The sequence below is a fragment of the Rana temporaria genome, chromosome 1, assembly GCF_905171775.1.
Source record: "Rana temporaria chromosome 1, aRanTem1.1, whole genome shotgun sequence".
NCBI lineage: Eukaryota > Metazoa > Chordata > Amphibia > Anura > Ranidae > Rana > Rana temporaria.
In genome coordinates, this window is record NC_053489.1 from 390805995 (window position 1) to 390822246 (window position 16252).

A 16252-nucleotide genomic window follows, 5' to 3' on the forward strand; every position below is an offset into this window, starting at 1 on the left:
TGATGGGCTGCATGGTCGAGCCGTCAGAAGAAAGCCATTACTACCAAAATGCCCCAAAGTATCCTGCTTACAATACGCCAAACAGCACAGAGACAAGCCTCAAACCTTCTGGCACAAAGTCATTTGGAGTCAGTGTTGCCAACCCCCCCCAAGTGAAATTTACTAGCAGAATGCCAAAATTTACAAACGGCACCAATTTATTTTTACTGACAAATAAACATGACATTTTCTGACAGATCCACATTTTTTTACTGACACTACAAAAAAGTACCCAAAATGACTGTTTTCAGCGCTAAACATTGCCAAAATCAATATTTGAACTATAAACACATAGCTAGTGCTATTAGCAATGTGTTGAAGTTAAACAAAAGTCAAAAACATATTTCTCGATTTACATAAGGGTCAGGTTACTATAACCCAGCCAGCACAGAGCACCCCCCCCCCCAGAGCGAATACCCTAAGGTAAATAGGGGTTACTAATATAGGGGGACCTTTATATCATTGCCCCCTTACATTATTGTATTCACTCCCCCATTACATCAGCAACCCCCCCCCCCCAGACTGGCCTGGCGGCGCTGTCACTGACCTCCTCTCAGGTGCACCGTGCAGGCCTCAGTCAGACGGCTCCAGCTTGACGGCTCTTGTTTTATTCTATAGTCTCCTCTCCACAGTCCACACATGCCTGTCTCTTCCCGTAACCCCCATCCCGGCGGCGCTCCCACTCTTGACTCCTTTCTAGGATCGCCCTCAGAGACTAAAGACAAGAGATGGTCAGAGACAGCAGACATGATACAGGAGATGGTCAGAAACAGCGGAAATGATACAAGAGGTGGACAGAGACTGCAGACATGATTTAGGAGAGGCTGCGGACATGATACAGGAGGTGGACAGAGACTGTGGACATGATACAGGAGGTGGACAGAGACTGCGGACATGATACAGGAGAGGCTGCGGACATGATACAGGTGGTGGACAGAGGCTGTGGACATGATACAGGAGGAGGACAGAGACTGCGGACATGATACAGGAGGAGGACAGAGACATGATACAAGAGAGACTGCGGACATGATACAGGAGAGACTGCGGACATGATACAGGAGTGGACAGAGGCTGTGGACATGATAGTGTCCTCCTCACCCCCTCACAGTAGCCTCCTCCTCTGTCCACCATCATATGACTTCTCCACATCATCAGTGTGCTGTGTCCTCCTCCTGTGCCCCTTTTACATCTCCACAGGTCAGTTCAGCACATCAGTCTCTGTTCCTTGCACGCCATGGCTTCACCCTCCCGGCTCCCAGTATAGTCCTCCTCTCTGTCCCCTTTTTGCTATCCCCCACAGTTTCACTCTCCTCCTCACCCCTTCTTGGCTTGGCTCCTCCGCCTATGGTGAGTGCATGAGGCGACGGCCGCCGTGGCACCGACAAGAATGAGTGGTCTCTCACTGGTGTCTAATCAAACATGGTGCCTTGCGACACCAATACGTTACTGCGCATGTGCCGCCCAGCTGAGCGCATACAATCTTTCCTGAGCCCTGGCCGGCTTTGGAACGGCACATGTGCCGTTGCATGGTCGGCTCGCGGCCATCTTTTTTACGGGCACTGATGCCCGTAACTGACTTTTACGGGCAGCCTGAAAAGGGGGTTAAATTTACGGGCTGAGCTTTTTGGCCACAACCATAAATGCTTCATTTAGAGAGGAGTCAACAAGGCCTATGATCAAAGGTACACCATTCCTACTGTGAAACACGGAGGTGGAATGCTGAGGTTTTGGGGATGTGTGAGCTACAAAGGACCAGGAAATTTGGTCAAAATTGATGGCAAGATGAATGCAGTATGTTATCAAAAAAGACTAAAGGAACATTTTCATTCATCAGCCAGAAAGCTGTGCATGGGACGTACTTGGACATTCCAACATGACAATGATCCAAAACACAAGGCCAAGTCGACCTGTCATTGGCTACAGCAGAATAAAGTGAAGGTTCTGGAGTGGCCATCTCAGTCTCCTGACCTCAATATCACTGAGCCACTCTGGGGAGATCTCAAACGTGCAGTTCATGCAAGACAGACCAAGAATTTACAGGAACTGGAGACTTTTTGCCAAGAGGAATGGGCAGCTTTACCATCTGAGAAGATAAAGAGCCTCATCCACAAATGACCACAAAAGATTTCAAGCTGTCATTTATGTTAAAGAGGTCATTTCACGGTATTAAGAACTGGGGTATGTAAACTTTTAAACGATCATTTGGGTAGTTTCTGTTGTCATTATGATAATAAATGGCTTCAGCCAAACACTAACCATGAGTGAAAGAAAACTTTGTGTGTTATCATTCATATTATCTGAAAAATAGTCAAGAAATCATAAATGATGCCAGGGTATGTAAATTTATGAGCACGACTGTATTTATTTTTAGAAGACGTGAAGCATGAAGCCACTACCAGCAGCATCAGGGTGCTTACTTTCATTTACGGAATTGCAATAGAAAGTGGAAGCCTCAGCCTGGTTGTCCATAGGCAGTATTATACAGTTTAAACTTAAAAATATATTGTGCTACATACATATTAGTGGGTAGCAGTCATAACAATATATAGCTTTAACACTTACAGTAGGTGGGTAAACCTTGCTAAAAGAGAATTCAGTTGCAATGAAATGCTCTAACCCCATGTTATCAGAGCAAATGTGATCCAGAAGTGAAAATGACTTAAGCCTCGTATACACGACCGAGGAACTCGACGGGCGAAACACATCGTTTTCCTCGTCGAGTTCCTTGTTAGGCTGTCTAGAAACTCGACAAGCCAATTTTCTCCATTCCTGTCAAGGAAATAGAGAACATGCTCTCTTTTTGGCTCGTCGAGTTTCTCGACAGTTTCCTCGACGAAAATGTACACACTACCAGTTTCCTCGGCAAAAAAATATCTCCCAGCAACTTTCTTGCTGGTTTTTGCCGAGAAACTCGGTCGTGTGTACGAGGCCTGACTGAGCAGCCATCACAATTCCTGGTTCCAGGAGGTAGGAACTGATAAATCCCAATAAAATCTCACTTCGTCTACTGTAGCAGTAGAAGCACATACTATTTTCAGAAAATATATATTTTCACATTTTAACACAAATGCCCTACTTACTTCACCATTTAAAAACATTTTACTAATGTTTTCACCCTACAGCAACTACAATTTTAGTTTGCTTTTATCACAGAAATAAAAACAATAAAGAAAATCTAAACATGCAGAAGAGACAAAAATTATTATAACAGACATTTCAACATTTGGTCATTAAACTCAAAATAATTGAAGTATTAATATTATTTTATTAAATAATGATTTAATAAAGACCCTGTTGATTTCATATAATACATTTTCTTGTATGAAAAATTTGAAAATATTTAATACTTCATAGTGCCTTTAAAATGAATAACTTTTAAAGCCAAACCTTCGTTTGTTTCACACTCACCTCCTTCCATGTCCTCAGTCCAGTTTCGGCTGCTCCCAGTTGGAGAAGATGGAGATGTGTAGTACTCTCCCCCAGGGCTTGTGTCTACATCATCTTCCAGGGAGCCAGACTTGTGTCTTTTACTCCTGTGCAGGGAACAATTAATAAAGGTTAGAGTAATTGGCAAGCTGAATGTCTTGCAATAAAGTGGAAGGAATCACTCTACAACTAAATATAGAGACTTTGTCATTGAACACGATTTATTTTGCATATATTTACACATATATCACTGGCAGAATTGTGACAGCGGGGTTGATTTACTAAAGCTGGAGAGTGCAAAATCTTGTGTAGCTGTGCATTAGCTTCTAACTTCAGCTTGTTTAAATAGGCTTTGACAAAAAAAAGAAAAAAAAAAAACCTGGAAGCTAATTCGTTTTTATGCAGAGCTGCACCAGATTTTGCACTGCCCAGTTTTAGTAAATCAACCCCAGTTTGTGAACCTTTAGCATTTTTCTGTATAAATGGATTTTTAAAAAAGTTCTCATCTCATCCAGGGCCGGACTGGCCTACCGGGAAATTTCCCAGTAGGCCGCCTGTCCTGGGGCCGCTTTGATCTGTGGCTGGCTGCAGGCTCCGCGCTCCCCTCTCGCCTCCTCTTGTTTGTCACAGTCACACAGCTGGATCTGTGTGTGTTCGGCTTGATAAGCAGTAGTGAGACTGCATTGATCGCTTGTATCATGTCTGCAGTCTCTGACGTCTTTAGTGTAATGTCCTCAGTCTCTAACCATCACTCGCATCATGTCCATAGCCTCTAACCATCTCTTGTATCATGTCTGCAGCCTCTAAACAATCTCTTGAATGATGTCCTCAACCTCTTATCTTATATCATGTCTGCTGTCTCTGAGGGAGTTTGGAGAGGAGACAAGAGTGCGAGTGCCACCAGGATGGGGTCATGGGAGAAATCAGACATGTGTGGACTGTGGAGAGGAGACTATAGGATAAAACCAGAGCCACCAAGCTGGAGCTGACTGAGCCCTGCATGGTGCACCTGAGAGGAGGTCAGTGACAGCGCCGCCAGGCTAAGGGGGGGGGGGGGGGAGTCACTGATGCAAGGGGAGCATGAATACAATACTGTAAAGGGAAACACCTCCTTACCTTAGTGTATTCTTTTTTGCGGAAGGTGGTCTCTGGTCACCAGAGCCCCTCCCCCCATGTTTCTGGGGCCCCCCTTGATGATTGACCACTTTTACCACTTTTGACTGGAATTTGCTTTTATATATACAGGTATATATATAAAGCCCTATGTGCTTTCATATCTGTCTTCTCTATATATAATACACTCTTCAAATGTGCTTTAAAATACATGATTTTCCTTTTCATGAACAAGAAAATAATGACGTTATGATGTTGGGCTGGTATAATAATGCTATGGGGCTGGTATAAATTTTTTCCAGGACGGGTTTTTATTCCCAGTCTGGCCCTGATCTCATCCAATAATAATAATAGTGATAAAAAAGAAGTTTTTTAACAGCCCACACAACATGTATTAGCACATCTTTACTGGAATCAAATGGTTTCAGCCAGCTTTTTTCATACTATGGCTACTTTCTCACTGAGGCGTTTTGCAGGTGCTATAACGCTAAAAATAGCACCTGCAAGCTCAAGGGCTTTCACACTGGAGCGGTGCGCTGGCAGGACGCTAAAAAAAGTCCTGCCAGCCGCATCTTTGAGGTGTTGTAGAAGCGGTGAATGCACTGCTCCTAAAGCGCCCCTGCCGATTAAAAACAATGGCCAGCGCCTCCAAACCGCTGGCAAAGTGCCACTGCAGCAGCGCTTTGCCAGCCGTTTTAGCTCCTTAAATCGGCCGCTAGCGGTGGTTAAAAGCGCCCTGCTAGTGGCCCGAAAAGCGCTGAAAAAACGACGGTAAAGCGCTTCTAAGAATCGCAACGCTTTACCGCCAAAGCCTGCGATGCTCCAGTGTGAAAGTAGCCTTAGAGATATGTTATCTTTGACGGGAGTCACTTTGGACGGGGAGGCCTGTGGAATCCCCAGAATCCCTTGGAGAGGTTGGGAAACCCTTGTTCTAGCTCCCCATGCACCTTCTATGTCTAAGTTACCCTTTGTCTATTAGGGGCACAGGGTGACTGAAAAAATGCACAGCTATTCAATGGACATTGAGAATGTGATTTGGATTACTTAATATGGAATAGTAATATTTATCAACAATATCCCTCAAGAAATCTATGATACATTAATTCCACTGTATCAGAATGATGGAATATTTTAAGAGTTTTGAAAACTGTTGCCATGCCATCTGCAATCCCTGATTAATCAAAGCATAGCTTGGATGTGGATTCCATGGTCTTCAATGTAGGAGACAGACCGTCTGCTAATTCTGACAGCTCCTGCTATTGTAAAAATTGAATAATACTGCACTAACCCAATGGTGGAACGTGGAAAGCTGCTACATACAAATGTGACAAAGATTGGTGAACAAGGTAAATGAAAAATGTAGCGCTACATTTTCCATTTACATTGTGAGAAGGTGTCCTGTGTTTATATTTATGATAATGTGTGTTGTGTCTTCTGAGCTAAAAGACGGCAAGGTTGACCTGAAAGGTCATACCTCTGAGTCACCTAGGCTGGGTAAATGACTAGCTAATTAACTCATGTTAATTCATGTTTCTGGTTACAGTTGTACTGTTAGGATATGACCAGGAGGGAGGAACCTCCTTCTGAATTGTATGACATCCAGTCAGGATAAGTGAACCACCGATAGGCCGTCATTTTGCTATAGGGGCTGTACTTATGGGGTTTTGTCCATAAAGAATAAATGCCCTTTACATGTTTTTATTGTCTTTTTTTGTGTTTTAGGTTTTAACATGACCAACTTGATGTTCGTTAAATTGTGCTAATAAACTGTGATCAAATACCACCAAAAGAAAGCTCTATTTGTGGGGGAAAAAAAGACGTCAATTTTGTTTGGGTACAGCGTTGCATGAGCAGCCAAATCTTCCGGGGCTGAAGTGGTTAAGGTAAAAAACCTTCTGCCTATACAACCACTTTAAAGTGTGTTCTCTAAACTGCAGTCTCTCTACTGGTAAGTTAATGTATTTGACTGAAAATATATGTTTTAATATTAGAATTAATGGGGTTGAAAACCCTCATTTTTCTTTTATTAAAAAATAACAAACATGCCTATACTTGCCTGCTCTGTGCAATCATTTTGCAAAGAGCAACCACCATCCTCTTCTTCTGGGGTGCCCCGCCTGTGCTCCAGGCCCCTCCTCTTCATCAGGTACCCCCACAAAAAGCCACTTTCCATGGGGCCACTTTTCCATCCTGCTGCTGCATCACTGGATTTGGTTGACAGCCGCAGGAGCCGAAGGCTGTCAATCTGTCCAATGTCAGATTGACAGCTATCAATCTGTCCAATGAGGAGAGAGACAGCGGCAGGAGCCGCTGCGCTTGTGCACATCGATGGATCGGATCGAGCTCAGGTAAGAAACAGAGGGTGTCTGGGGGGAGCTGCAGCACAGAAGGTATAGAATGCATTTAGGTGAAAAACCTTGAGGCTTTACAACCACTTTAACTTACTATAAACTATGTATAACATTTAGTTTATAGTCAAAAAGAGCTGTATTTGTAGGTGTGGGATTAAATAAAGTATCACCTGATATTGACAGGCAAGGCCTCAGAAGAAAGAGTTTCACAACCCCTGATAAAGATAATAGTTACACATTTCTAAAAGTTGAGACAACATACCCACTTGATGATGTGCTAGGGAGGGTCCTTCTCATGCCAGTTCCCGCAGGGTTTAAATCATAAGCCAGGTGTCCCTGTAGCTCTCCTAGAGAGAAATTGGGGCCTGTTCCAGACACAACTGGGACTGCAAGTAAACATGTCACATTAAAGGAAAAAATACTTATCTTGATATACACACTATTAGCAGCATTAAAACTATGTCAGAAATCAGCACAAAAGAAAATACATACTGTATGTACAAAAGAGATTTTGTTACATATACATAGACATTGACTGTGCAGCAATAGAACAATAAAAATGAGAACATGAACACAACCAATCCCCTCTGTTGCCATGAGAGGCACTCCTCAAGTCCTATCCACCCAGCTCCTCCATTCATAGAAATCATACTACTATAGCAGAGAGTAAACACCTATAAATGCATGAGAAACTTTGTTTTGAAGGCCGCATTCACATTTGGCGCTCCCAGAGCATGCAGCAAATTGCAAAGAAAATGCATATTTTGCCATTTGTTTCCGAAATGTGGTGCAAACAAGCATCACGTTTGCGGTGCTATTAATTGCTAATCGCACCCCAAGCATGATTAGCAGTGGTTTTTAGCGTGAACAAAATGCACCACGTTCCATGGCCAAAAAGGCTCTGGCGCTTTTTTGGCAATTTTTTTGTGCCCTATGCACAACGTTCAGAAAAACATGCAGATAAAAAAACACGACCAGGAGCTTACGTTCTCATTATGCAAAGTGTGATATGGGCCAAGAGTGTTAAGCCTGGTACACACTACAAGTAAAACGAATAAAAACTGTCAGCTCCAGTTGGAGCCACTGTATTAACAATGCAAAGCTAGTGCAGCGATCTCCCCCACTGAGCTGTTGCGTTCTAACAGGGGGACGCCCCCCGCCAGAACACTCCGATCAGTGCTCTCTGCCATTGGCTGAGAGCGTTGATTGGGAGTTAGCCAGCTTCTGATGGACAGACCGATATACACATGGGCCGAATGAGTACTTTCTGGGATTGAAGTGCATTAGCTCACACCATACAAAGAAGGATTTCCAGGTACAATAGAAGATCTTTCTGAAGGAACTTTTCTTGCTTTTAGCAAAGACAACAAGTCTGACTTTTTGGTAAGGGGCAAGGGGTCATCTGCTAGTTGTCTGAGTATGTCTGTATATCATTTGTTTTCTGTGCAAGTTTGGAGCAATAAGAATCACTAGTTTCTTCTCTGCTCAATTTTGCTTAATTTTGTGGAGCAGGTGAGGTAGATATTGCAATTGAAGGAAAGCTTAGAGTAGCCAAGAAATTATCAAAGAATGCAATGCCATGCTAGAGGATACACAGTCTTGGCCACAAACAGAGGAAACTTGTTGTTAAGTCTGGAGGTTAAGATCCCTCATGTCTGACATATGAGGTTGGAGATATCGGGGGGGAAAAAAACATGAGACCCAGCACTCTCATTGAGAATCTCACATAGAAATTACAAAATGTTGGAACTTTAAGGTATTGTTTGGGAATTTTGGGGCCAGGATAGGGCGAATACCCCTCTTGGGTTTTGGTATAGTTTGTAGGAATCCTTAAAACCTGTTCTGTACGAATACTGGCACAACTACTACCTGGGACAAAAGATGGTTCAGGGTATTCTTCAAAACATTTAGCAGATTATGGTCGATTTGAAAGAAGAAAAAAATTGAGGGGATTTTTGTACCCCTCTGAAGCCACCAATTGAACCCACAGGTATGGGACATCTGTGACCTGACTGTAACAGATGTTCCCCAGCTCCTAGGAGTGAGGGTGCCCCTTCGTTGGGAAGAGGACTCTAAGTAAGACTTGCTGGACTTTGTGGCCCAGGTCTTGTCCCGAAAAAAAAGGGATGACATTTTGAAGTTGAAGCCTGGGTAGGGCATTTAGGTGCTCTGAGTTTTGAAGAGGTAGAGTCCCTTTAGGGAAGGGGATTTTTGAACCTTTCTATCTATGAAATCTTTGATGAATTTGTCAAGTACTTTACCAAAGAGATGTCCTCCTTCAAAGTGCATATGTGTGAGGCATCTTTTACAGCAGCTTTAGCTGACCAGGCTTTAAGCTAACAGATTCTGCACATGTGAATGGGAATTAGAGCCATTCTGGAAATTTGCTTTGTTTTAGGCTATCCACACAAAAGAGCAGAGCAGATGTTAATTGCTGTAATTTCAGTTAAAATATGGTCCTGGAATACAGGATCATGTTGGTTGTTCATTGCCCTACTCTAGTCCAGCTGCAGTTTGACAGACAGAAATTGCAGAAATAGCTGGTTGCAGAACTGGGTCTGCAAGTGTAAAGAAGCCTTTAAGAGCATCTTAAACTTTCCTAGGAGCATCTTCAGTTGGCCCAGTGAGATGTTTGAAACAGCAGGAGACAGCAGGATCTACTACCAGAACAGACCATTTTTAGTGAACCCTTTTCCCACGGCATAGAGCTCAACAATTTCTTTCCGAGGGGTGTAAATCTTTTCCGGATTGACCCAATCCTCATTGCTCATTCTTTTTGTTCATGAATTGGAAATGTATTTTTAAATGTTAATCTTTGTACTCAAAGTGACAGCAAATCCACATTGATAAGCATACTGCGTGAAGCAGTAACATCAGGATATAGAAGCGTGGTGGTAAGAAATCTTTTGCAGTCTCCTCTAACACCAGTTCTCGGTCTCCTTCATTCCCTTCCGTGCCTGTCTCTTCTAGGCTTTTAAAACCCTGGACAGCAAAGGATGCATTAAACGTTTGTTTTCTGAGAAAATGTGACATAGTTGCACAGAAATCTGCCTTAGTCAGGTAGGCTGCTTGTTGCATGCCTGAAATAGAGCTAGAATCAGATGCAAAGACCACTGCTAAAATGAGGTGCTGTTCTGGAGCAAGGGGAACAGAATCACTCTAAAAGTTAATAGTTATGTGGGCCTTTGGCAGAGCAAATGTTTGCCTGAGATTTTGCTGTGATTCCCTTTCGCCTGGTTTCTGTCATAGCTGCAAGTTAGGATATTGCCCTGTTGGGTACTCATGGAGTACAGAGCAGAATATAGGGTACATAACCCCGAGAAGGAGTGCACAGCAAGTTCTTGTGGCAAAAGGCAGAAGGAAGCACCTCAGAACCTTATATGAGGCTTTAGGCAGAAGTGGTGATAAAACGTGCAAACTGTGGTGTGCTGTAACACCTGATCATCCACCTCAGACTAAGCTCTCAGTGGTTCAGTTTTAGGGCCACGTTTGAAAAGTTTACACTGTAATGTGAATACAATCCAAACACAGTCCCTTTTTAGAGCAATGATCCAGAGATACAATGAGACGTATGTGTCCACATTTCTGGTTTCTATACAGGGTGCAGGTTTGCCCGTGATGATGGGCATATCTCTGGAGGCATCATCAGTGTCTGGATTTCATAAGGATGGACCATGGTTCTGAACCTGTATAGCACCCTGAGGCTAAATACATGTGTTGAATTACTTGCCAAGGTAGCAACCCAAGAAGGATTATGTGTCAGAAGCAACATTACAGGCAACATTAAGAATCTGAAGTAAAATAACATACTAGTGAAGCAAATTATATCTCTGTAAGGGGGAAGAGGTCCATCACCTTAGGACATGCAACAAAAACTGAGATCTTATAGAGTAGGGTATTGGGTGGTACAACCAGGGGGGCATGTCCAACAAAGTTTTGCCAGTGTCCAATCAACCAGTGTACCAGCCTACAACCCAGGGTCTATGAATATCCAGCCTGTGTTCTCAGTACTGTATATACATACTGTATGTAGATATACATATCCTCTCAGGTGAAAACAAGATAACCCCTCATAATATTACTTACTTCTCGACACTTGAATTAATTCTGTGACGCTGAAAACACCAGAAGTGACAAAACTCTCTTGGAAATCTGTCATATCTGCAGAGACAAAACAACTGTGACAGATATCAAAAACTCACAATTAGGAATGCATGCACAACTCTATTTTAACCATCACTAAACAGGGTGATTAGATGTAAGAGACCATGGTCTACACAAAGATACTCACTTACCCAAATTGATAGGTTTAGTGTCCTCTATGTCAGAGCCGATAACTGTACGAGGGCTGCTGTCCTGTTCAGCATCTAAAACCCAGAAAACCCTAAGATTACCATTTAATTATTTAATTTACAAGATAATTATATTATTACAAACCTGAATATAAGACAATAACGATAAGATATACTGTGTATACTTCCTAAAATGGTTTAAGTATTACTTTGTTAAAGTGGCAGTCTACACAAAACTGATCATTTCAGTTTTTGGGAGGTATATGCTTTCAGGGCTCAAGAGGTATGGTCTCTGCAACCTTCTGTGGCCATTATAAATAGATCTCAGAGCAAGGATTTCTAGGAAGAAATACATAACTTTTTTTGCTTTCCAGGAAGGAATTTGCTCAGCTGAAGTCCCCAGGAGATATAACAGAGCTAGCTTTAGTGTTGACAAAATAAACCCAAAATCTAAGTATTATTTCCCAAATTTTTCTGAGTTTCAAAAATGTAAAACAAATATGAACACAAAAAATAAGGAAAGACAAATGGTGCTAAAAGAGAATGCCCTGGGCTGGGATGAAAACATAAATTCATAATTAAAGTGGAGTTCCACCCATAAATATAACATTACATCAGTAGTTTTAAAAAAATGTCATTAGTCCTTTACGAAATTTTTTTTTTTTTTTAGATGCCTTCAAAGTGTTGTTGCTAGGCAGAATAGTTAATCTTCCCACTTCCTACACCTAGGTGCTTAATGCTTCCTAACCTACACCGCACAGACTCCTGGGAATGTAGTGGGTGTAACTTTTCAGGAGTCTGTGCACTCCCCAGTCTCAAAGAATCATGTGACTTGGACAGCACAGGTGCTGAAACCTGATCTGACACTGCTTGTGCAGCACTGAGCATGTGCGAGATCTGCAAGGCTGAAATCCAGGAAGTCATACAGTCTGGCTTCATGATGCCCACACTTAAGATGGCCCCAGTCAATTTCTATTTTATAAAGTGTCTAAATGTTGTAACAACCTAACAAAACGGACCTTAGTTTACAGACTAACTTTACTAGAATACATTAAGCTTGTGTATTACAGGGGTATTTATATTTAAAAAGTGAAATTGTGGCCGGAACTCCGCTTTAACCTCTGTATCCTGGTGCTGGCCTACAGAAACATGGAGGAGACATTGCGGTTCATTTACTAAAACTGTAGAGTGCAAAATGTGGTGCAGCTCTGCATAGAAACAAATCAGCTTCCAGGTTTTAATGTCACAGCTTAACCACTTCCCAACTGGCTCCTGTACATATACAGCGGCAGAATTGCTCTCCTGCACAAATTGCCGTACATTTATGGTGGCTCCTTTAATTGCCATAGCAAGCACGGGGACCTGATGCGCGTGGCTGGCCACCCGTGATCGCGGGCACAAGAGCCAGAACGGGGATTTGTGTGTGTAAACATTTTTGGGGATATTTATTATATCCAAAAATGTAAAACAATATATATATATTTTTTAAATTTTTTTTTTTGTTTATAGCGCAAAAAATTGAAAACGCAGAAGTGATCAAATACCACCAAAAGAAAGCTCCATTTGTGGGAAAAAAATGATGTAAATTTTGTGTACAGCGTCGCATGGCCACACAATTTTCCGTTACAATGCAGTTCTGTATCACAAAAAATGCTCTGGTCATTAATGGGGTAAAACCTTCCGTGGCTGAAGTGGTTAAAGAGGAACTGCAGTCTGCTCACATAATTTATAATAAAAACATCTTTGCCATTCTGAAGCTTCCCTACAACCACTTTGAATATTATTTTATATATACTGTGATTCTGTACTTGCCAAATATGCTGCAGAAACCCCCCCCCCCCCCCCCACAGAGTCTGGCTGCATCCATTTTAACTGTAGGCAGCTGAGGCTGCTGCCTGTTCACTTCCTGGATTTATACAGACACACAGAGGCATACCTCCAGCTCTGCAGCTCTCTTTGGCCCTCTTATGACTCATCCTCTCCAATACTGGTAAACTCTCACGAGAGAGCGAGAAAGTGAGAGAGAGAGAGAGAGCTGTGCATGTCAAATACCTAGGCTTTTTTCCCAAACAAGAAACATGAAGTGGGCTGTATAAGGTATTTACTAGCCAAAGTTAAAGCAACTAGGGGAGAAGATTTAATAGATGGAAAAATGACTGAAGTTCTGCTTTAATTAAACAAGCTGAAGTTAGAAGTTAGTCAGCTAGTCCATAGCCACCAATTGTATAACTCGCCCCCCCCCCAGGGGCCGCATCATTGGATGTGATTTACAGCAGGGGGAGCGAATGGCTGCGCTGCTATCAATCATACAATGAAGAGCCGACAAGACCTGGGGGAAAGCAACGCGGGATCGTGCCCATGGAGATTCGGGGCTCAGATAAGTAAAACGGGGGCTCAGGGGGGGCCGGTGACTTCAAGGTGTTTTTTCACCTTAATGCATGGATGCATTAAGGTGAAAAAACACAAAGGTTTACAACCACTTTAATAAAGTGACCCAATGATACCGGAAGAAGAACATAAAGGACTGCCCCTCCTGTAAAACCATCCAGCAAGTCCCCTTTGTTCTCTTCTCCCATTCTCTATGGACAGTGCATACCCAGTGCATAGCTGCCATTAATGCACACTGGATGTATAGTCCCAGGCATTTGCTAGGTCAAGCATTATTGTTGCATTTCAGGTGGTGCTGCTACTGGTTATGCTGACCGGGGTGATACGTGGCATTTTATGCTTAGGCCTTACTGTTAGCCATTTTGTATGCTGAATTGTGTTATCGCAATTCCAGTCTATTTGTATTTGCTTGGTTATCAACTTGACTGAGTGATAACACATTAAGCATACCTTTGCAAACTGATTTTTCCTGCTTTGAAACAGCACTATTGGGTAATATGAAATATTTGTGGTGCTTTTACACTCAACCTGATGTGTCAGAGGGGCTGAGGCCCTTTGGAAGGTCAGGGTGAAGAACAGAGGACCCATCTTATTCAGTGGCTCCTGTGGGGCAGTGGCGGTCTGTTCATAAGGGCCAATAGATAGATTCATGCATTGTATGAATCTATCCATGGCCTCCGCTGCCACCCCCTATTCAGGTGCCCGACCCCTGAATTACAGCAGCGGGAGTTCTGTTACACAGTTCACCCAGCTGTGTTAGAAAAGTGAATGAATATTCGCTTTCCTAACACTGAACCGGGGTTACCCATCACCTGATTGTCTGAAACGCCAGGCACTGTAAATAGACGCCTATTAGGGACAGAAGTAGAGGATGGGAGAAGACATTGTGGACATGGAGGAGCATGTAGGACACCACTCACCGCCCGGCAATTGATGGGCACAGTGGTTGCGTTTGATGGGCACAATTAGGCTGCAATTGATGGGTTTCTTTCAAAAAATTTTAGTTTGTCTGCTTCACCCCCTTCAAAAATTTGGAGCACCAGCCACCACTGCTGTGGGGGTATAGCTACACCTCATACCTGAAAGCTAGAATTAATGTTTACATTCCAATATAATCTGTGTATACATACAGTATATAGTAAATAGGGTAAAGGGACTAATATTAGCTGTTTAGACTAACATACAAATATTTCTATATAGACGTGGTATATAAATAGACGGTTTTCCACCGATTGGACAAAAAAAATTAAAAATGCAAACAATTTCATAAAAAAAATAATTTATCCAGAAGCTATAATGATATAGCATCACTCTTGAAGCTCAGGGTAAAGAGCTTTTGCTTTAAAGGAGATGTATGGGACAGGCTAAATAATTAACAAATATTACCATAATCATGAATCAGCTGTTCTTTCTTTGCTTCCTCCTTTTAATTTTCTACCAGGGGTACTTCATCTATCATGTAGGTCCCTGTAAAGCTCTGTACACACGGGCAAGAATCTCATCAGGAAAAAACATTGTTTTTCCTGACAAGATTCTTGGCAAGAATCTCTTGCCGCCCGAGTGTACAGACACTCCATTCAAAAGAACCGCTGTTCTTTTGAATGGCAAGAACGCGCATTAGAGCTCGTCACATTCGATGGCGTCTTGGCATTCTTGCTGCAACTTTACCTATGTCTAGGAAGCTACCGCGCATGCGTCAAAGTCATTTCGAGCATGCACGGGTTTCCACGGCGACAGGTAAGTATACACACTCTCGGGTTTCTCGGCAGGAAAGCAGGTTCTCTATCTTTCTTGTCGTGATTTTGGGCAGTTTTCTTGACGAGAAACCCCAAAAGCCTCGTACATACGCACGGTTTACTCGGTTTTCTTGCTGGTTCTTGCCAAGTAAACTGTGCATGTGTACAAGGCTTTAGAGTTCATTTGCTGTTTGAAAGTTTAGAGGGAGCGGTCACAACTTCAGCAATTCACCCCCTTTTTCTGTCCCTCCTCTACTGGGAGATGTGGCCGCGCCCAATGAACAGGCACACACCTAAACAGTAATAAGTTCAGGCACTGTGCTATTCCTGTGCATAGTGGAAAATACATAAGTGGTATACACATTGCTATATCTAAGGGGAGGGGTTTGAGAGGGCTGTGCCAGATTTCAGTTGTGCCCTCCATCGTCCATGGAAGTTGTGCCGGTTGGGTTCCTTCTCACATCTTGGCACTGCACACAGTCTAATAGCCCGTACACACAATCCGAATATCGAACGAAAACTGTTGTTCGAGGAAAAATACCACGATTTTCGGATCGTGTGTACACTACTTTCGAGAGCCGATCACGACAGTTCATCCGATATTATTAGATCGGACAAGCACGAAAATTTTCCTTGCACGATACCAGATTGTACGATTTTCACTTAGTCAGTATAGTTGTCGTCTGAAAATACAATACAAATACATTACAACACATGACATCACTTCCGTTTTTTTTTTCTCCTGTCGTACGAGAATTTTCGTGACTTTTGTAACCTATTCAATTTCTACTTGTGACTATTAAGCGAAAAAAGTAGTACGATCTGTCGTACAGTATTCAGATCGTGTGTATGGGCCATAAGCACAGGCAGCACAGCTCCTCTCCCCCTTCTCTCCCTCCCTCCCTCC

General features: G+C 42.7%; 1 protein-coding gene across 4 annotated transcripts in view; it reads right to left on the reverse strand.

Annotated features, from left to right (window-relative positions):
- The window catches only part of NFIC (nuclear factor I C), a 193478-nt gene that overhangs the window by 54997 nt on the left and 122229 nt on the right, over window positions 1–16252 (reverse strand). For all 4 annotated transcript variants that reach the window (XM_040322597.1, XM_040322598.1, XM_040322596.1 and 1 more), the window contains exons 3-6: window positions 11225–11296; window positions 11016–11090; window positions 7192–7315; window positions 3448–3572 (exon numbers count right to left, since the gene is read on the reverse strand). In XM_040322597.1, coding sequence (XP_040178531.1) covers window positions 3448–3572; window positions 7192–7315; window positions 11016–11090; window positions 11225–11296 — 396 coding nt within the window. The remainder of the gene's footprint in view (window positions 1–3447; window positions 3573–7191; window positions 7316–11015; window positions 11091–11224; window positions 11297–16252) is intronic.